Source organism: Anas acuta, chromosome 1 (genome assembly GCF_963932015.1).
Source record: "Anas acuta chromosome 1, bAnaAcu1.1, whole genome shotgun sequence".
In the NCBI taxonomy this organism is placed as follows: Eukaryota; Metazoa; Chordata; class Aves; order Anseriformes; family Anatidae; genus Anas; species Anas acuta.
In genome coordinates, this window is record NC_088979.1 from 124963 (window position 1) to 146403 (window position 21441).

The 21441-nt window shown below is 54.5% G+C and overlaps 1 protein-coding gene across 5 annotated transcripts in view; it reads left to right on the top strand.

Annotated features, from left to right (window-relative positions):
• Positions 1 to 21124, top strand: part of DCHS1 (dachsous cadherin-related 1) — a 78710-nt gene extending 57586 nt beyond the window's left edge. For all 5 annotated transcript variants that reach the window (XM_068670432.1, XM_068670525.1, XM_068670380.1 and 2 more), the window contains 14 exons: positions 3905 to 4001; positions 4181 to 4338; positions 7065 to 7899; positions 8215 to 8454; positions 8925 to 9050; positions 9354 to 9563; positions 10158 to 11021; positions 11414 to 11527; positions 12024 to 12235; positions 12418 to 12572; positions 13858 to 13988; positions 14471 to 14757; positions 15657 to 15795; positions 16013 to 21124. In XM_068670432.1, coding sequence (XP_068526533.1) covers positions 3905 to 4001; positions 4181 to 4338; positions 7065 to 7899; positions 8215 to 8454; positions 8925 to 9050; positions 9354 to 9563; positions 10158 to 11021; positions 11414 to 11527; positions 12024 to 12235; positions 12418 to 12572; positions 13858 to 13988; positions 14471 to 14757; positions 15657 to 15795; positions 16013 to 18627 — 6183 coding nt within the window. In that variant the 3' untranslated portion in view covers positions 18628 to 21124. The remainder of the gene's footprint in view (positions 1 to 3904; positions 4002 to 4180; positions 4339 to 7064; positions 7900 to 8214; positions 8455 to 8924; positions 9051 to 9353; positions 9564 to 10157; positions 11022 to 11413; positions 11528 to 12023; positions 12236 to 12417; positions 12573 to 13857; positions 13989 to 14470; positions 14758 to 15656; positions 15796 to 16012) is intronic.
• Positions 21125 to 21441: the final 317 nt, after the last annotated feature.

Here is a 21441-nt window from a genome sequence, read left to right on the forward strand (position 1 = left end):
TTGTGTCCCACTGGGTTTTAAACATCCTGGTGATGGGAGCCTTTCCTGTGTTGCAGGTCCTGCCAGGGCCAGGCTGTGCTGGCAGGTCGCTGCTGCAGCTGGGAGGCCATTGACATGGCCTGAGGTGCTACAGCTCTGGTCAGGCCTGCCCTGATGGTTACTGCTTCCCTTCCTGCTCCATCCACAGCTCCCCTTGCCCAGACTTTCTCGTGCCTGTCCATCTGACACAGCTTGCAGATCTGTCTGGGAAGGCATGGACTGTATGATAGCATCTCTCAGGGCTTGGTGGAGGAAGGGAAGGCAAAGTTAGTCTCATGCTCTCTCTGAGCACTGGCCTTTGGGTCACTCCTGCAGGCCAGGGCTAGCTGGCCATTACACTGCTGGGTGTAATAGAACAGGCTCTGCAGAATGGCATTGCTAGCACTCTCTGCAGTCTGCTAAATGTCCTTGCTTATGTGTGGGGACACCAGCAGCACAAGTGTGCTGCAGTGGATTCCATCGTCTGGGCCATGAAACAATGGGAGTGTTCTGCTGGAGCTCAGGTCTCTTCTCTTGCGAAGGTACCACAAAAGCATGTGCATCCTTGAGGAGACACAGCAAGGCTGAGGTGTCAGTCTTGGAGTTCTGAGGGCAGGTAAATGCAATGAGAGGAAAGATGGGAGATGGCATTCATTGTTGCTAAGTAGAAAGTGCTAATATACATGGCAAAAAGCAATATGAATTTCACTTACATAGTGATGGGCTCTGAAAAGGCAACTGAAGTCTAGGAAGAAGATCGAAGTATCGCTGTAAATGCTTTGTGAAAATATCGGCTCAGGACTCAGCAGCAGTCAAAAAGGCGAATCAAATGCTGTATTTTATTAGAAAAGGAACAGAGACTGAGAGAAAAACTCATCTCAATTCTGTGTACATTCTATTGTGCCTTCACAGAATCACTGAATCACAGAACATTAGGGATTGGAAGGGACCTTGAAAGATCATCTAGTCCAGTCCCCCTGTTGGAACAGGAACACCTAAATCATGTCACACAGGAACAAGTCCGGGCAGGTTTTGAATGTCTCCAGAGAAGAAGACTTCACAAGCCCCTTGGGCAGCCTGTTCCAGTGTTCTGTCACCCTCACCGTGAAAAATTTTTGTCTCACATTTAAGCGGCACCTCCTATGTTCCAGCTTACACCCATTGCCCCTTGTCCTGTCATCGGGTGTCACCAAGAAGAGCCTGGCTCCATCCTCTTGACACTCACCCTTTACATATTTATAAATGTTAATAAGGTCACTCCTGTGTCCTCTTCTCCAAGCTAAAGAGACCCAGCTCCCCCAGACTTTCCTCGTAAGGAAGATGCTCCACTCCCTTAATCATCCTTGTGGCTCTGTGCTGGACTCTCTCAAGCAGTTACGTGTATTATAGTCATCCCATTGAATAAGCAGTAGTGCTGTAAAAGGCTCAGAAAAGAGTGTTAATGTGATCTCTAGTAGATAATGGCTTCCATTCAGAGAGAAAATACTTGAACATTCTTTGGCATGACAGATACTGCAGGAATATGACAGAGGTGTGCATTGAGTGGCACAGAGCGAGTCATGGGGAAATTAGAGGTTGCACTTTTCACAATACAAAAACTAGGCAGCTTCAGGAAATGACCGGGCAGCAGGTTTAAAATAAACAAAGGCAGTACTTTTTCATGCAGAACATAATTAAAATGTGAAATCATTGCCAAAAGTTGCATGGGTTCAAAAGTAGATGAATTCATGGAAAGAAAAAAATCCAGCAAAGGCTGTTGAACAAAAATATGATCTGTGGCTGAGGAAGTGACTTAGACACAGACTGTTGGAAGCTGGGAAGGTTTCACAGGAGAATTATTCCATACGTACCCTACTTCTTGCATCTTCTCTATGCACTGCCAGCCACTGTTTGAGTTGTGCCTCTCGCTGAGACAGTTCTCTTTGGACCAGGTTGGTATTTGCAACAGCCGTCTTGGAGGGTGGACATCTGACCTGGACAAGCCTGCCTGGTGGTAATTTTACTAAGGTGGAGGTTTTTTCAGAGGCAGAACTACTTCTATTGCTATTTATTTCTCTGTTTGTGCTCCTGAAATGTCATTTGTAATGGAGCCTGTGTGGATGCTGCTTTTTTAACTCACCCACTGAGTCACTGCTTTCCTCAAGTGGAGTTTGATTTCTGGTGGAAGGGCAGTGTGACCATGTGCATGAAGTTGGAGCCCCTTGTATCTTCGAAGGTGATTATGAACAGTATGGGGGCAAGCCCTGTCCCAACTTGTTACAGAGAAGGGCTTGGAAGGGGCCTCCTAAGCATGGCCCTGCTCAGAGGTGTCCACATAGATAGTCCTTTTCATAAACAGCTGAGCTATATTTAGAAGGTCCTTTGCCTCCACCACTGCTGTAAAATGCTGTTCCAGATTCCTTGATCTGGTAGTTAGAAACCATCTCTTAATTTCCAGCCTAAACTAATTTCTGACCACTTTATACTCATTTGTTCTTGTGCCAATATTGTGTTTTTGCTTAAATAGCTTCTCTCTCTCCTTGGAATTTCCCTCCCCTTTCCTCTATGTTTACAGAGTGCAGTCACATCACTGTTTGGCCCAGCTAAACAAGTCCAGCTCCTCTGGTTGTTGTCCCCCTCCGCCCCCGCTCTCCTTCTGTGAGCGCCACCAGCGTGGTGCCAGCAGCTTGTGCAACAACATTAACACTTGCCTTCTCTCAAAAGCTTGCAGACTCTTTCCTTGGACTCTTTCTTGGATTGCGTTTGTCCTGTGTATGCATGCATTGAAGCGGTACCACACAGAGATCAGAGAGCACAGCTGGGTCTGTGAGGATGATTTGTGCTGTAGGATGTGAATTTGGTCTGTGACAGCATCATATTGGTGAGAAAGAGATCACAGAATCTGTGCTAAGTGGGCTGCCTGCTCTACTGTTGAGGTGTTTATGGGTGCAAATAGTCACCACTGGAGGAGAGACAGGTCTGCCAGCAGGTGTGGGTTGTTTGCTGAGGGTACCCCTAACACTGATGGATGGTGAGGGACAGTAATGGGGATGTGTCTATTTCCATAACTATCCACGAAAGGAGTGAGTATCCACTAAAGGAGCCTGTGCTCTTAGTCATATGGTCTGAATTTTTGGGGGTTAGACCTGCATGGTGCCAGGAGTTGGACTTGATGATCCTTACAGGTCCCTTCCAACTTGGGATATTCTATGATTCTATGATTCTATGAGTTTCCATGCAATGCCGTTACGTGTGGCCTCTGTCAGGAAGCAGAGTGTAGTGTTAGCTGAGGATGTGCATAATTCATGCCATATAGGTACTGTGATGCACTGGCACAGAATGGTAGTCTTAAGTGCCTGCAGACAGCCAGTCAGTAGTGCTAACTAGAAGAAAAGGAGAGAAGGGAAAAGCCCTAGGAGTTGGAGTGTTTGGATGCAGGAAGAACTGCCTGATGCATTTCCATTGATCATGAACTGCCCTGGGCTGGCTGGTGGGAATTGAGGGGACCCTTTCCATTGCCAGTGTGAGTGGCCTCTGCACTAGTTAGAGCTCGAACATTTCTATTCCCCTCCAAAGGGGTCAAATGGGCGTAGAGGGGGTTTTCTTTGCTGCAGAGGCCTTGGGTGTAACTTTGGTGGTGTCCCTCCATCACCCTGCAGCTCACTGCTGCAACATGTGCCAAGGCTGCTGAGCTGCATTAAGCTGGGCGGCACAGGGGGATGGCAGGGCAGGACCTCCGTCTGTCTGCTTGGCTGCAAACTTCCCCATGTTGTGCAGACTCAGGTCTTGGATGGGGGGCTGTGCCCTGGGCAAGGTGCAGGATGGGTGTAGGAAGACACAGATGCTGTGCTTGGGGTTGGTCGGAATGGCTCTGTGACACTCAGCTGCTCTCTGGGCTGTGCTGCAGGTGTTGGAAGAGAAGCCGTCGGGACTTCTTGTTGCCTCCCTCCAGGCCAAGGACCCTGACGAGGGTGAGAATGGGACCATCACCTACTCACTAATAGGTAGGAGCTGCTGACCTGGCTACCTGACACTGTTCTCTGTCGTGCAGCCATGACCCTTGTGGGCAGATGGGTGACCACTGCCCCAGACCTGTCAGGCCACAGTCCTTCCTCCATCCCAGCATGTTCTCTGCCCCTCCCTCCTCTGCCTCTCCCTGCAGCATTTCACCTTCTCTCTGCAGGAGCCTGGGCAGAGCGCTTCACACTGCATGTGGCCACTGGAGAGCTGCGGACTGCCACAGTGCTACGCCGGTCTGACCGTGCTGAGTATATCTTCACTGTGACAGCCAGTGACCGGGGCACGGTGCCCCGCAGTACCTCGGCCATCATCCGCATTCAGGTATCCAACACCCCAGCTGCTCTCGTCCCTGTACCATCCACCCCTTGCTCATCTCTTGGAGGACACCATTCTGCTACTTGGCAGCCTTCCTCCATATCCTTCTTGCCCTCCACCACCTTCATCCCAGGGCACCCTCTGCCCTTGCTCAACTGTTGCTCCAGCCCCACCATTGTGGTGGAGAACATGGGATGGGAAGAGACTAGCTGCCACTCATTCATAAATGCTCTCATTCGTAAAGTGGTCAGCATCAGCATTAGTAGTAAACATTTTTCTTCTGCAGACTGGGACAGCCATCCCAGTCCTACACATGTTGTTGCAGAGACAACCTTAGAAGTCCCCTGCCCAGAGGCATTAATTCTTCCCAGCATCTACTGAAAACATTTCTCCTGATGTACAGGAATTTCTTCATGTATGCATAGCTTTTGCACTCACCGTCTGGCGTGTTGGCTCAGATAGCTGAGTCCTTTCTCTGTTGTTAGTAATGAATTTAATTTTACAGCAGAGACTCTGTTTCCCCCCCCAGTCAATGCACTTTCACAGTACACCATTTCACATCCTGTCCCCATTGTTGCAGTTCCCATGGTCACTTGACTCTCTTCGTTTGATGTTCTGTTCTTTCTCTGTACTGGCAGTGCCCTCTAACTCTGTCAGCAAACCTTTAACGTACACAGCTTTCTTTTATTATTATATTAAATTAGATCTACTGTGTTTCCTTTGTGTTTGAGAAGTACTGTGTTAGCCTGGCACATCTGCCTTTAGCCATTCTGCAATACATTTTAAAACTATTTCCTTTTTATGCCATGTCTAACTGTTCTTGTTTTTCAAGTTCCTTGGCCTTCAAAGTGCTGAGACCAGGCTGACACGCTTTTTGTCCCTGAAGTGCTAGTTTGCATGCCCATAATGTAGCTATTTGCTTGGCAGTCACTAGTTCTGATACTCCTCTGAGTTGACAGTTTTGCTGGACTTTATTTTTCCCCAACTCCTTGACAGGAGCGCACTGAGTTCTTCAACATGTTTTCCCTTCAGATGACACACTTTCTCTCACTCCCATCCACAAGTGTACATCATCCCTGAATTAACTTCACAATCTTTAATAAAAGCAGTAATAGTATTTATTTATCTTCAGATCACACTAGGTTGTCTTTCTTCTCTGCACCTCTCATCTGAATGAGCGTTACTTCTCTTCTTGCCCACTCTTGATTATGTTTTGCAGAATTGTTTCTGGTGGCATCTGTTTCTATTACAGTGTCTAACCCAGTCACAGAATCACAGCGTGGCTGAGGCTGGAGTTATCTGGTCCAACCCCCGCCTGCTCCAGCAGGGCCACCCAGAGCCACTTGCCAACAACCACATCCAGTTGGCTTTAGAAGATCTCCATGGATGGAGACTCCACCACCTCCCTTGGCAGCCTCTTCCATTGTCTAACCACCTTTTCAGTGAAGATTTTTTTCTTTAAAAAGTCTAGTATTAGTATTAATCTAGTAATTTAATTAATTAATTTAAATAATTTAATTACTCTAGTATTAGTATTAATCTAGTATTATTATCTAATCTAAACCTACACTGGTGCAACTTGAGGTCATTTCCTATTTCCTGTTGCTTGTTACTTGGGGGAAGAGATTGACCCCCCACACTACAACCTCCTTTGGGGTAGTTGTTGAGAGCGGTAAGGTTTCCTCTGAGCCTCCTTTTCTCTAGGCTAAATAACCCCAGTTCCCTCAGCCATTCCTCATAAGATTTGTTCTCTAGATCCTTCGCTACCTTCGTTGCCTTTCTTTGGACATGCTCCAGCACCCTAATGTCTTTCTTGTAGTGACGGGCCCCAAACTGAACTCAATGTGGCCTCACCAGAGCTGAATACAGAGGGACAATCACTTCACTAGTCCTGCTGGCCACATTATTTCTGATACAAGCCAGGATGTCATTGGCCTTCTTGGCCACCTGAGCACACTGCTGACTCATGTTGGGCCTGCTGTCAACCAATACCCCCAGGTTCCTTTCTGACAGGCAGCTTTTCTCCAGCCTTCCTCAAGCCTGTAGCATTGCATGTTTTTTTGTGACCCATAGGGTGGTAGGACCCAGCACTTAACCTTGTTGAACTTCATACAGTTGTCTTCGCCTCATCAATCCAGACTATCCAGATCTTGCTGTAAAGCTTTCCTGCCCATGAGCAGATCAACACTCCTGCCCAACTCTGTGTCACCTGCAAACTTACTGAAGGTACACTTACTCCCCTTGTCCAGACCATTGATAAAGTTATTAAAAAGAACTGGCCCTAATACTGAGCCAAGAGGGATGCAACTTGTGACCAGCCTCCAACTGGAGGGTAGACAACATTCACAGCCTTGTGCCCAGTGCCTCCTCTCTCATCACTGGGTGCCACAGAAAAGAGCCTGGCTCCATCTTCCATACACCCTCTCTTCGGATATTTATATACATTGATATACCTGAGCCTTCTCTGCTCATTCAGCAGCTCTGTCTGTCCTTACCTACTCTAGTTCCTCCAGTGAAGCTTGTCTTTCATCCTGTCAAACCTGTGCTCCTTCTCAGCATGTTTTTCAAGTTGTTACTCATCTGTTAGGCCACAAGACCTGTGACCTTGCCTTCATACACCTGCACTCCTCAAGCCCCATGTCCACTGGCTCCCCAAGAGCCCCCCTCCCCACCCTGCCTCCCCAACATGTAAGATCCTGGTATGCACCCCTGACTACTGCCTCTCCTCTCAGGTGCTGCCATCCTCCCGTGTGCTGCCACGGCCCGATGCCACCGTGCTGACACTGCACCCTCTCGAGGGGGTCAAGCCAGGGTCTGTGATCGGCTCAGTGGCACCCCCAGATGCCCCTGCACGAGGACAGCTGACCTACACAGTGGTAGGAGGTGGTGGGGATGGCACCTTTGTTGTTGACAGTGTGACAGGGGAGATCTACGCTGCCCAGGAGCTGGATTATGAAGCCGGGGCACGGCACATGCTTCAGGTGAGTGCTGAGGACACACAGCATGGCTATCCTTCCAGCCGACTGGTGCTGGTACAGATCCATGTGCAGGACTGCAATGACCAGGCACCCACCTTCCCTGAAGACCCCATCACCATTGTGGTGCCCGAGAACGTGCAGGCTGGTTCGTCCATCTTCACCTTCCAGGCGCTGGATGGGGATGGCGTGGGCCCCAACAGCCAGGTGCGCTATGCCCTGCTGCGCCAGGAGCCCCCTGGGGCCCCATTCCAACTTGACAGCCGATCGGGACTGCTGACCCTTCGCCAGGGCCTTGACCGGGAGGCTGCTGCCTCCTTCCTCTTGGTGGTGGAGGCCACAGACCAGGCACGCAATGTCAGTCAGCGCCGCTCGGCAGCTGTGACGGCCCGTGTGTTTGTGACTGACGAGAATGACAATGCGCCCGTGTTTCTGTCACCTGCTGCTGTCAGCGTCATGGAGGATCAGCCAACTGGGTTCGTGGCTCTGCACGTGGTGGCCCAGGACAACGATTTGGGAGAGAATGGGCGAGTGAGCTACTCGTTACGAGCAGGCAACAGTGATGGCCGCTTCCACCTTAACCCCAGCACTGGTGAGGGCCTGGGAGGATGCAGGGTGGGCAGCAGAAACACTGGGAATGTGGGGGCTGAGGGGGGTGCAGGCACATGTGGGGATGTAGCATGGTGCACAGAAGGAGAGTGTGGGCTGGGGAGTACAGATCACCTGGAGGTAAGAAGGAATTACAGGGTGTGGACAGCCCCAAGCATAGCACCTGGCTGGCGTGACCCTGCTGTCTCTCAAGACCCTGGCTCACCCCAGTGCCTGCAGCCTTGTGACACCTCTGTCCAGGGAGTGGTTGGCCCTGATGGCATGCAGTCCCAGATCATCCCTCTTCCCCTGTCTGCAGGTGCGCTCTCCGTTGTGCGGGCACTGAACCGGGAGGAGGTGGTGCAGCACAACCTGACTGTGGTGGCCACAGACCATGGCTTCCCACGCCGCTCAGCCACACAGCTACTCTCTGTGCTGGTTCTGGATGTCAACGATGAGGCTCCCAGTTTTGAGAAGCCTGAGTACGAAGCACACATCATGGAGAACCTGCCAGCTGGCAGCCCTGTACTGCAGGTGCTGGCCACAGACCGGGACCTGGGTGAGGATGCAGGGCAAGAGTGAGCTGCCCAGTTTGGTCAGGAGCCCTTCTTGGGATGCAACTTGCATGACGAGGTGCACTCTGCTCCCTCCCACCTGGTTTGGAGAGCCTGGGTGTCCATGGAGGGAGGAACCATCACCTGGCCTGGTAAAGAGGGATGGCATGGACCCTGGGAAAATCTGAGAATGAGAACAGAGATTGATTCCCTTTACTTCCCAAGTCAATGGGCTTTGTTCCTTGGAGGTTCCTTATCCCATTTTCCCTTCCACAAGCTGGGCTGGTCTGGGACCTCCCTCCACCACACATCTCTGCCCACACCTTTACTTGGCAGGCAGTGAGAGCATCCTCCTCCACAGTCTGTCTGCCCCCTGGATGGGAAGGCTGGGAGGAAGGAGGTGCGGGGCTGGGAGCCAAGTGAGAGGTTCTTGGCATTTCTGCTGGGCTGCCCTCAAATGTACTCCTCCCTGCAGGTGCCAATGGGCAGGTGACCTATGGGGGTCTCTCTGGGGGACCATTCTCCATCCACCCACAGACGGGGCTTATTGTCACTACACATGCCCTGGACCGTGAGGAGCAGGAGCAGCATGTGCTGATGGGTATGGCTGTGCTAGTGCATGAGAGGGAGCAGCAGACATGGCAGGGTGGGTTATAGGGAGCACAGAGAAGACAGATGAGTGCTCCTCACTGCTGGGGAAGGGTGGTGTTGCGAGGCGGGCAGGCCATGGGAAGTGATGAGGGATTGCAGAGCATGCAGGGTTGTTGGGTGGTTTGAGCATGTAGGAATGCCAGTGATCCCATGCCTGGCTCCCCTGTAATTGTCTGTGACTTGCATGTGACAGCCTTGGTAGTAGCTCCCAGTTAGCAGGGTACTCTGCAGCACTCTTGCTGTGTTCCTGCAGTCTATGCACGGGATGGTGGCCTGCCCCCCAACCTCTCCAAGGCAACTGTGCGGATAACAGTAGGGGATGAGAATGACCACACACCACACCTAGAGAGTGAATCCTGGTCTGTGGAGGTCCCTGAGAACCAAAGCTGCGTAGCACTCTACACGCTGCGGGCCACCGATCCTGATGGAGGCGAGAATGGGCGCTTGGAGTACCGTGTGGCAGGTGAGGAGCATAGGGACAGAGAGAGCTCTGTAGTTTCATGCTTGGTGATTGGTAGCAGCTGTTCACCCAGGCTTGCTAGGAGCTCTTGGAAGCATCACCTGTGGCAATTCCCGTTCCACATCAGCTCTCTCCTGCTCCAGACCATATGTTGCTACTCCTTCTTCTCAACCCCCTAGTTGCACTGCCCCCGGTAAATGTGCACAGGCCACATTGCCTCATTCCCCAGGCTCTCTCTGGTTCCTCAGGCTCAAATTAGTTCCACACCTCTCTCACCTGCTCTGGCCTGTTGAATTTACAGCTTGTTAAGTGAGATGTCTTTGTTGTTACACCAGGCATTATCTGTGGCAACAGCACTGCTCTGTGAGCTGGTGGATCCAGTTCTTACACATACACACACAGAGCTGGACCAAGGAGGTTCAGTCCCACTTAAGTCCCACTAGGGACTTACAAAGAACAGTTCACTCTACCCTCTCTGGCAGGCCACACTGGGATGGACTTCATGCTGTCCCTCCACGCAGCATAGGTTAGGTCCCTCCTTGTGCCAACCTCAGGTTACAGTAACGCTGTCTTGCTGTTCCCTGTCTTCTTTTCCAGATGGAGACCCTGGGCAAGATTTCACCCTAGACCCTGTCTCAGGTGTCCTCTCCACTGCACGTGCTCTTGACAGGGAGCAAGTTGCTTTCTACACCCTCACAGTGGTGGTGCAAGACCATGGCACCCCTCCACGCAGTGCCACCATGTCAGTCAACGTGCGGGTGTTGGACCTAAATGACAATGCACCTGTTTTTGCTCAGGCCAGTTATGTGGTGGAGGTGCCAGAGGACTTGCCTGTTGGTGCCCTGGTTCTGCAGCTGGAAGCTGAGGACCCTGATGAGGGCACCAATGGGCAGGTTACCTACTATCTGGGCAATGAGTCACTGGGCATGTTCCAAGTAGAACCACAGAGCGGGCGCATCAGAAGTGCCCAGGCACTGGACCGGGAGCGCCACGCCAGTTACAGCTTCCTTGCCAAGGCTGTGGACTCAGCACCATGGGAACCCAAGAGTGCAGCTGTGCGGGTCACTGTCACAGTGCGGGATGTCAATGACCATGCTCCTGCCTTCCTGCACAGCCCGCTGACTGTCAACTTGTCTCGCCACACATCACTCAAGCAGGTTGTGGCCACCATGAGGGCAGAGGACAGGGATGCAGGTGCCAACGCCTCCATCCTGTATCGCCTTGCCACCCCCAACTCTGCATTCGCAATCAACTCCTACACAGGGGATATCCAGCTGCTGCAGCCCCTGGGCTCACTCAGCCAGCGCCAGCGGACTCTCTTCATCCTGGCCACAGATTTGGGGCAACCAGCGCTTTCCTCTACTGGCGTGGTGGTGATCCATTTGCAGGAAGAGCCCTACCGAGGGCTGCGCTTTCCCCGGAGCACCAGTGAAGTGGCCCTGCCAGAAAATGCTGCCCCAGGTATCAGCTGAGCAGAGTGCCCAGCACAGACTGGGATGAAATGGGAGAAGATGGGGAGGAAGAGGGATATTTAGACTGGGGAGCACTGCAGGATTTTTGGAAGTCATCATGCTTAGTGTATATCCAGGGGACAGTAGGGCCTAATTGGTGCCCAGGGTATTGAGGGTGGTAATCTTGTGGGTCACAGGTGCACAGATGCTCCTGGAAGGTCTGCAGGGTTCAGTGGGACCATAGAAAGGCTGCAGACAGGCCCTAGAAGTCCTGACTCTCACCTCCTTTGGCAACAGTATCCTCAGGCGGGGCCATGTTCCTCTAGTACAGCATGTGCCCCTGACCTCTGGCACCTGCCCTGAGACTCTGCTGCCCCTTCAACATTGTTCCCTCCCTTACAGGTACTGCTGTCACTAGCATCCAAGCTGTGCACACAGGGGGCTCTTCTGGGCGCATCACGTACAGCATCATCAGTGGCAACGAAAAGAATGCTTTCCTTATCCAGCCCAATTCAGGTACAGCAGCAGGACCACTTGGGGAAGCAGCAAGGGAAGGTCACTTGTGCTCTGCCAGTGCCTGCTCAGCTCAACAAGTCTCAGAGCCCTCCAAAGGCACAGGAACACAGTCTACATATCTACCAGTAAATTTAATGGTGTTAGGATTTGGACATAGACACTATCCCATCATTGTCCAGAGGTTGCAAATGCAGCTCTTAGCACAATTTTGGTCCCTGCTAACTGGATCTTTCCCCAAAAAATGTGCAGGCCCAGTTCAGAAGTTAGCAGAGGGCAGTGTTCAGGATTTATCACCAGGGCAGTTCACCAGGGCTGATGAGAAGGCTTTAGATTTGGAGAGGGCTCAGAAGAGCTCAGTATACTATTTCTCTCTATTTGAGAGTGGATGGATGGGCGGAGGGATCGATTGAGTGTAAGGGAACAAAAGAGAAGATGGGGACTGGGTGTGCTGGTGCCTCACTCACCCGCTCTCCCCCTGACCCTGCTGTTTCCCCAGGTGCCATCTCAGTTCAGGACTCCAGCAGCCTGGATTTCGAGGCCAGCCCCCGGTTGCGCCTTGTGGTCCAGGCAGAGACAGCAGCTTCCTTCAGCTTTATGGCCATAAACCTTAACCTGCAAGATGTGAATGACAATTTGCCACGCTTCCAGCTGCAGAACTATGTGGCATTCATCTGGGAATCACAGGGCTATGACTCCCCAGTCATCCAGGTAGCACTGGGGGCACAAACAGGGACATCTGAGCCCCTGGCTGCCCCTGCCAGGGTGAGGAGGTGGGGGGCTGTGCCATAGGCCCATGGCTGGCACCTATAAATCTGTAGGTCTGGCCTTGGAGGTCTGTAGTTTGTAGGGCTCCACAACTGCACTGCTGAATCTCTCTTGTGGCTTTGCAGGTCCTGGCAGATGATCTGGATCAAGGAGTGAATGGGCAGGTGACTTATGCTATTAACCAGTCCCTGCCAATGACAGGCTTGTACCACATCGATCCTCAGAGCGGCACTATCACTACTGCTGCCATCCTGGACAGGGAGATCTGGTCACAGACCCGGTGAGTAGGGCCAGACCAACTTGTACCGTAGGTATGGGAGGGACATAGGAGCAGCATCCCCAAGGCTGCAGAGGATAGTCTGTTACTTGGTGCCACCCAAAGCCATTGCCAAACAACAGCAGGAACTCAGACTTAATAGTAGCATGTGTAGCAAATGGCACTGAGGGCATGGCAGATAGTCATGAGATGAGCCTGCGCTCTGTTCAGCCTGGATTTCACAAATCTGAAAAGGCTGTGAAGGGGGCAGTGGACTCTTCAGTAGCTGCATCCATTCTCTTTCCTGCCTGCTTAATCCAGACCGTATCTGTTCAGTCCCTTCCCACTCCTGCACATTGCACCCTCCTGCTCTGCCACATGCCCTCCAGAAGCTATCTCAGCCCTCTTGCAAGTCCCTCTGCATTCAGCCCAAGTCCTCTAGGTCCCTCACCGCATGTGCACATTCTTGACATCCCACAGTCAGCCTAACCACAACCATGTAAGGTGATGACAAACTCTACAAACCATGAATTTAAACCTCCCCCTACCATTTTACACATGCATGGTTCAGATACAAGGAACAAGGAACAACTTTGTCCAACTCACCAAGGCTATGTTCCTGCTGTCATATGTATGTTTCAAATCTCTCTTCACTCTTCCAAGGCACGTGGAGGCCTAGGGGATTCGTTCCATTCACATACACATCACTGCTCCATGCAAACAGAGGCTCCATGTATTCCCCAGCTCCCAAATATGCTCCAAATGCTGTCACCTGTCTCCTTGCATGCCTCAACACACTCTGCCCACATCTTTTCTCACCAACATTCCAGATTCCTGCCCCTTGCACAGGCTATGCTATGCAAAAATATAATACATGAAAAATGGTATGGATGCATCCACTGTAACCCCCTTGCAAAAGCCCCCAACTATGCATGTGCACATGACAGGGCTGTGCATGCTCCAGACTCTTGTGCCCACATCCCTGCCTGCTCATATGTTCCAAGTGCTGGGCACAAATCCACTGCCCTCCAAACACAAACCCCAAATGTACATCCATCTGCTGCCCCATATTCCGTATGGGCCCACATCCACTGACCCACATGTACTCCAGATGCTCTGCACATATCCATTGCCCCATATACTCCAGATGCTGTGCGTAGTTCTACTACCATGTGTACACACTCCAACCCTGCACACATGTGCAGTGCCGCCTTGCCCCATGTTCCAGATGCTATGCATGCACGTACTGGCCCTCACACATATGGCCACATTTGTGAACCTTGTGCCGTGCCCTTGTGCTTTTCCACAGTTTGGTGGTAACAGCAATGGACAGAGGGACACCTCCTCTTGTGGGCTCTGCAACACTGACCGTTGTGGTGATGGACATCAATGACAATAGCCCCACCATCCCATTTCCTTGGGAGGTGCGGGTCCCAGAAAGTAAGTGCAGCTCAGCCCCATAGGTCAGCGCGTCACCAGTGGCAGGAGCTGAGGCATGATAAACACCTGTGGGTGGGGGAGAGGCCCCAGAGAGGCTTGCTCATTCCCTTGATGAGGGATGGCTTGTGCTGACCCGCTGGCTGAGCTCCCCCAAGCCCTTCGGCACTGCCCTGTTTGTGATGGCCTGGAGCTGGGGGTTGTATGGCTGGCTGTGATGCAGCAGCTGTGTCCTGATGGAAACAGCTGAACCCCCAACTTCTCCTTGGTCTCTGCCCACTTCATGGGGGCTCTGGCTGCACGAGTGGCCTGCTGGCTCTCTGCGCTTGGTATGCCTGCCCAGTCCTCCTGCCTGGTTCCCAAGACCTGCTCCTTGACCACTAGGACATCTCCCTTATCCCCAGTGCTCAGGCTGGTTCCCCCACGTGAGCTGGGTTCTCTTCTGAGGAGATGGGGCTGCTTGCTCATGCCTTGCCTCTCCTCAGACACACTGCTAGGCACCCAGATAGCACAGCTGACAGGGAATGATGTGGACTCGGGCCCTACACTCTCCTACACCCTCGTGCTGGATGGTGATGCTCTGGGCACATTCAGTGTGCTGCGGTATGGGGGACGCATTGCCCTTACGGGGCCACTGGACTACGAGCAACGCAGCCACTACACCCTTACCCTGCGTGCCTCTGACACCCGCCATGAGACCGAGGCCAACCTCACCGTTGTCGTGGAGGATGTGAATGACAACGCACCGTCTTTCAGCCAGGGCTTCTACCAGGTACTGTACACACACGCACCTGAACACACACATGCTGGCTCCCCTGCATAAGCCCCTGTGCTGCTCCTGCACACCGCCTGGCTCACCTGGCCTTAGGAGGCACAGAGATCCCCTCAAGGATGGGTCTGAGCCCATCCCGGCCCTTCTCCTCCTGAGCCTCTATCCACATCCTGACACCCCTCCTGCTGTCACTGCAGTGTGAACAGGAAGCTGAAACCAGGCACACGGCACTGGGATCAGCAGCTGCAGGCCTGCACAGCTGCATGCAGATGGTACATGCCAGAATAAGTAGGAGCAGCAGGAAGGCCAAGATTGGTGGGAGATGGGTCACAGGCTGACGTGTTTTTGGTGAGACCTGGCCAGAAGCCCCATAGGGAGGTAAATGGACAAAAGCTGACCAGTACCATGTGATGTATCTCTGGAGCAGAGATGCAAGAAGTTGGGAAGACACAGAAATGCTTGAAGGTTGGGAGAGCAGACCAGTGGAAGACTGCCTGTTTGTACATGTTGTTTGGCACAAGAGGATGAGAGGTGTTTTGAGTTGAGTAAAATACCTTTTATAGACAAAAATAAATATAAAAAATAATATCATCTAATAAGTTTTTCAGCATAGCAGAGGATGGTAGAGAAAAGGATCAATAACTGGATGCTGAAGTTTCTCAGAAGTCACACTTACAATGCTAGATGTCATGCATGTGGGACAGGTGACCTCAAGTGTGCCAACTGTGGCCCTGGTACAGAGGTGGGAAGGCCCTGGTCAGTGAGGAAGTGAGCTACTTTGGCCATGGCTGCCCTGGCCAGCCCAGACCTTCTCCCAGCTTTGCTGGCCAGATCCAGTCAAGCAGGAACAGATGCCCACAGAGGGACATGATTTTGACTGGGGCTTTCTTCTTTTCCAGGTGACGTTGCCAGAGCACACACCTGCAGGCAGCATCCTTCTCACTGTGAGTGCCACTGACCCAGACTCTGGCAGCAACGGGGATGTCACCTTCCACCTGGCTGTGCCCAGCCCTGACATCGCCATCGACCCCAGCAATGGTGTGTGGGGCTAACTGCTACATAGGGTTCATGCTGTAGATTGATCCAACAGTGCATGCAGAGGGAGGGGCCCCATGCTGGCCCCTCATTACGGCTGGGGTAGTCAGAGAGGCAGACATAGTGGTGGCAGCCATCAAGGCACACCACAGCATCCCAGAACACCATGCCCACCTCCCTGCTGGCTCCCCATGCTGACTCTGGCTTTGTGCCCTCACAGGGACCCTGTTCACCATTCGGCGAGTGGAATTTGATGCCAGTCAGCCTACCCTGGACCTGGTGGTGGAGGCCCGTGACCATGGTTCTCCCAGCCTTTCATCTTGGGCCACTGTGCAGCTGCAGGTGCTCGACGTGAATGACCACAGCCCCAGTTTCCAGGTGCCGTGCTACAATGCCAGTGTCCCTGAGGACTTGCGCCCGGGAACCACTGTGCTGACACTGGAGGCAGGTGATGCCGATCTCTCACGGGAGAACGCTGGCTTTGACTACACCATTGTCAGTGGCAATGGTGGCAATGCCTTCCAGGTGGAGAGCCGTGTGGCCTGGGCAGGAGGACACCTCCGCACGCAGGGTGCCTTGGTGCTTGTGGAGCCCTTGGACTTTGAAGCCATCCCAGTCTACAACCTCACTGTGGCAGCCTCGGACCGGGGCCTGCCACAACGCAGTGCTACAGTGCCTGTGCTCATCACTGTGCAGGATGTCAACGACAACCCACCCGTGTTTGCCCGAGCTGAGTACCGCACAGCAGTGAGTGAGAATGTGCCCCCTGGCACAGAGCTGCTGCGGGTGATGGCCCATGATGCTGACTCGGGGCCCCACGGCCACGTTCACTATACCATCAGTTCAGGTGACCAGCATGGGCTCTTCCAGCTTCATGAGAGTACAGGGGCCCTGTGCCTGGCACAGCCTCTTGACCGTGAGGCCCAGTCACTGCATGCCCTCGTGGTGCAGGCTACAGATGAGCCAGGCGGCCACTTTGCACTGGTACCTGTAGCCATTGAGGTGAAGGATGTCAATGACAACAAACCATACTTCCCAGTGGAGATGCTGAGTGCCAGCATGCGGGAGAACCTGCCTCCTGGCACATTGGTCACCACCCTGCGTGCCATCGATGCAGACACTGGTGTCTTTGGGGAGCTTCGGTATGCAGTGCTGGAGCAGCCAGTTGGGGAGCCTGGTGTGGCAGAGGGCCGGGATGCCTTCGCCATCAACAGCAGCTCTGGGGAGCTGCGCTCACGTCTTACCTTTGACTACGAACGAGCTAAAGCCTTCCAACTCCTAGTCAGGGCCACCGATGCTGGCAACGCTTCTGCCACGGTGACTGTGCGGGTACTGGTGACTGGGGAGGATGAATATGATCCCATCTTCCTGAGCCCTTCCTTCAGCTTTGAGGTCCCTGAGGGTGCCCGCAAAGGGCAGAGCATTGGGCGAGTGCTGGCAACAGACGAGGATGAGGGGGCTGATGGAGTTGTGCTGTACTCCCTCACAAAGCCATCACCGTACTTTGCCATCAACCAAACCACGGGCACCATCTACCTGCGCATGGACAGCCAGCCCCAGGCTGGGGCTGGGCGCGCCAAGAGGGAGCCACGTGAGATGAGTGTGGAGGTGCAGGCACGCAGCCCCCTGCCCGCCTCCCGCTCAGCTTCTGCACAGGTCACCATTGACATCACACACACGTCCTTCGGCCTGGCTCCGGACCTCAACCTGCTGCTGGTGGCTGTGGCTGCCTCCCTGGGGGTTGTGGTGGTGCTGGCTGCTGTGGCCATCGTGCTGGCACTGGTCCGCTCCCATCACCGCCGGGGCCACGAGAAGCCAGAGGGGGACAGGCCACTGGCCCGCGTGCAGAGCGGCTCCCTGCAGAAGCTGGGCCGTGAGGAACCAGCACTTCCTGGGGGTGAGCACATTTACCATCAGGCCCTGCCAGGGTATGGGGGTGAGCCAGCAGGGCCCTACACACGAGGTGGCTCACTAGACCCCTCGCACTCCAGTGGGAGAGGTTCTGCTGAGGCTGCTGAAGATGATGAGATTCGGATGATCAACGAGTACCCGCGTGTGGCCAGCATCACAGCCTCTATGCAGGAGCATATCTCTGCCCGTGGCCCTGACTCTGGCATCCAGCAAGATGCCGACCAGCTCTCCGACATCTCCTGTGAGCCAGCCGCCCTGGAGAGCACCCAGTGGTTCAAGAGCAAGAAGGGCTCCGGGCTGCTGCTGCCGGGACCACCCCCGCAGCTGTACCGTGAGGATGGGGGAGGCAGCGCCTTCCTCGGTGTGCGCTGCGGCCTCAGTGTGTCCTCCCAGCCCCAGGACTATGCCTTCCCAGAGGATGGCAAGCCCTCTGTGGAGGGCTCGCTCACTGCCATCGTGGCCAGCGATGAGGAGCTCCGAGGCAGCTACAACTGGGATTACCTGCTGAACTGGTGCCCCCAGTTCCAGCCATTGGCCAGCGTCTTCACAGAGATCGCACGCCTTAAGGATGAGAGCTCCCTGCGCAAGCCCTTTCCAACCAAGCCCAAGGCAGAGCCCAAGCCCCGCATTGATCCCCCACCCCTCATCACCTCAGTAGCCCACCCAGGTGCCAAGTCTGTGCCCCCCAAGCCACCAGCAGGCAGGACCTTCCCACACCCATCCTCCCTGCGCCGCTCACCCATCAGCCACGAGGGCTCCATCTCGTCCTCTGCCATGTCGCCCAGCTTCTCCCCCTCGCTGTCCCCACTGGCTGCCCGCTCCCCCGTGGTCTCGCCCTTTGGCATCTCACAGGGGCCCTCAGCCTCTGCCATCAGTGCCGAGCACTCACTGGAGCCCCCTGAGGAGGCCGAGCTCAGGATTTAGACCTGGGCCCGTGGACTCCGCCACCCCACCCTGCAGCCATGGGGCCAGGAGCAGGGCCAAGCCCAGGGCCACTCTGCATGGGTGCTGATCCTGCTCTCCCAGCACCTTGCCTGGCCTGGAGCCCCCATGAGCTGCAGGTTCCCATGTCTTTTGGGACTGCCGGCTCCTGTGACTCCCTGTGGTCTGGCAGATTCAGTGCTAGTTTTGATGCCCTATGGACTGCTGATCCTAGTACCAGCACCCCAGGGCATGGTTTCTTGTACTGCTCATGGTGTCTCAGATCGGCGCCTGGCACGCTGGTGCTTTGTGGTACTCTGTGCTCTGAGAGGGGCCGGGAGCAGATGGGTGCTCCCTGCCCTGCTGGGCCAGGGCATTGCAGACTGCAGACCCTGTTCTTGCCTGGCTGCTTGCCCAAGCCATGCAGCACTCTGGGTGCAGTAGGAAGCTGGCCCATCCCTGCTGGCCCCATCTCTGTGGGAGCTTGTGGGGCTGGGGAGGAATGCTCCCTGGACAGGGATGCACTGCTCGGACAGCACAGCCCCAGCTGCCTGCTGGTCTGCCCATGCTGCCTGTGGGAATGGGGATGGCTGAACTTGCTTGCTGATAATATGGGGAAACACATCCCAGGCCAAGCTGTAGGGGGAGAAGGCATCAACCACTGTCTGCTTGCCTATCCATGGCTGATGGGGGGGAAAAGGGGATCCTTTCAGGTCCCTCAAGCCCTTCCGCCTGCCCCCACTGCATTTGCCTCTTGTAAGGGCTCTCCCTCCCAGAATTGCTGGAGAACACTGCTCCTCAGGGGCTGGCTGGGAGACTGGGTGCCCTACACAGCACAGAGAGGCTGCTCCCAGGCCCAACTGCCTCTCTGAGCTGTGGGCTGGCTGGAGCATCAGGCACAGACACTGGGCAGGCTGTGGCAGGGCCGGCAAGAGCATCAGCTGGCCCCAGGATGCCAAGCCCCCCAGGAAAGGCACCGATGTGGCCGCTCAGGGACTCAAGTCAGTGACCACCTCTCGCTCTGTCTGCCCCAGGCCTGGTGGGCAGCATGCAGCTGCAAGGAAGCAGGGGTGGGGGGTACCCTGAAAAAACACATGGCCTGAGGCTGGCTTGGTGGCAAACAGCACGTTGTCTTGCAGCCACAGTATGGGATACGGGGTGGCAGGCCTCCCCCAGGGCCCTGCAGTGCAACCTGCTCACCAGGACAGTCTGGGCCACCAGGAACACCTCCAGAATGTGGGTGGTTGCCAGAATCCCCAGCCCTCTGTGCAGGGGCTGCTCTGCACCAATCCTTCATGTTGTGTTGTGATCATGGGGGAGAGCCACATTTCCTTGGGGCTGGTCCCCATCCGCACACCAGCACTGCTTGCAGCTGGCATCAGCTCATGCCAGGGCCAGCCCCTGCCCCAGTGCTCACCCACAGCCCACAGGGCATTGCATGGCCCCGCACCTTGGGAGTGCAGTCCTTGTGCCGGCCACTATGGCCCTGGGTGCTCAGGATCACTGTGACCTACACACACGTGGTACAGGATGCAGGGTGAGGCTTGGGAGCAGGACATTCGGGGCACCATGGCAGCCCCAGCTACACAGTCAGCCTGGGAGGACACCCAGACGTCTGAGAAGGGGGTCTGGGGCTGTTCATTGTATTTGGGAATTCCCTTCCTATCACACTTCTCCTACACCCGCTCTGTAGTCTCAGTCCAAAGCCTGTCAGCACCATAGCTGCATCCTCACCTGTCATCCCAGCCCCAAATGTTTTATCACAGCAGCCACAAACAACCATTTTTGCCCACTGCCCCTTTCCCACTCAGAACCTCCTGTGACTGCAGCCACATGTCCGCCAGTGTCTCAGCTCCAACCTCCCCCACATGCCATGGGTCCCAGCCCATGCAATGGGTGCCCCACACCCGGCACTGTGCTGCCCATGCAAGTGCGTGCTCAGTGCTGGCAGCCCCAGGAGCTGCCCTGGACAACAACAGGGCTGGGATCTGCAGCAGCAGTGGTGGCACCAGGGCCATGCCTTGGGCTCATGAGGGAGACAGGATGGCTCTGGGAGAGGAGGACAGTTCTTGCCTCACGTGGCACGTGGAAAGCCTGAAGAGGCACCCCCAAGGAGCCACGTGTGCTGTGAGCCTTGCATGGGGCTAGGATGGCCAAGCAGCCCTGCTCCCCTCTGCACGTTCAGGATGTGGGGTGTAGACGGGTCACCCCCTGCACGCCATGTTAGAGGGTCAGACACACGGCCCCTCTTTTGTTTGGGGGGATACAGCCACGTGCTGCTGAGCCCAGCCAGGAGCCAAGCCTCCAGTTATTTATTTTTACACATTGTACTACGATTCCTGTTTTCTACTTTGTTTGTACCTTTTGTATCGTGTCTCGCTGAGCTGCATGTATTGGGCGCTGCTCGTCGGCCTGCACACTGGGCCGCTCCAGCACAGCCTGGACCCAAGTGCCAACTTCTCAAAGAAATGCCTTAATAAACCACACTTGTTTGTACAGAGCTAGACATTGTCACTGCTGCTCTGGGCTTGTGCTGTGCTGGCACTTACGGCCTTGTGGTTGCTGGCATGGCCAGTGGGTGGAGGACAGACCTGTGGCACTCAGGGGCTCAGCACATGGCTCAGCTGCTGGCAACATGCTGGGGGTTGGGGGCAGACAGGGGGACCTGCACCCTGCACTTGGCCCTGGGCAGCAGCTTGGGTGGCAGAGCTGGGGCTACCTGGGGCATGGGGGCTGCACAGAGGCCACTCTGTGCCCTTGGGGCAGACAGCACAAGGAGCCCTGCTGTCCAGCCACAGCTGCCTGCCTCCTAGCCTC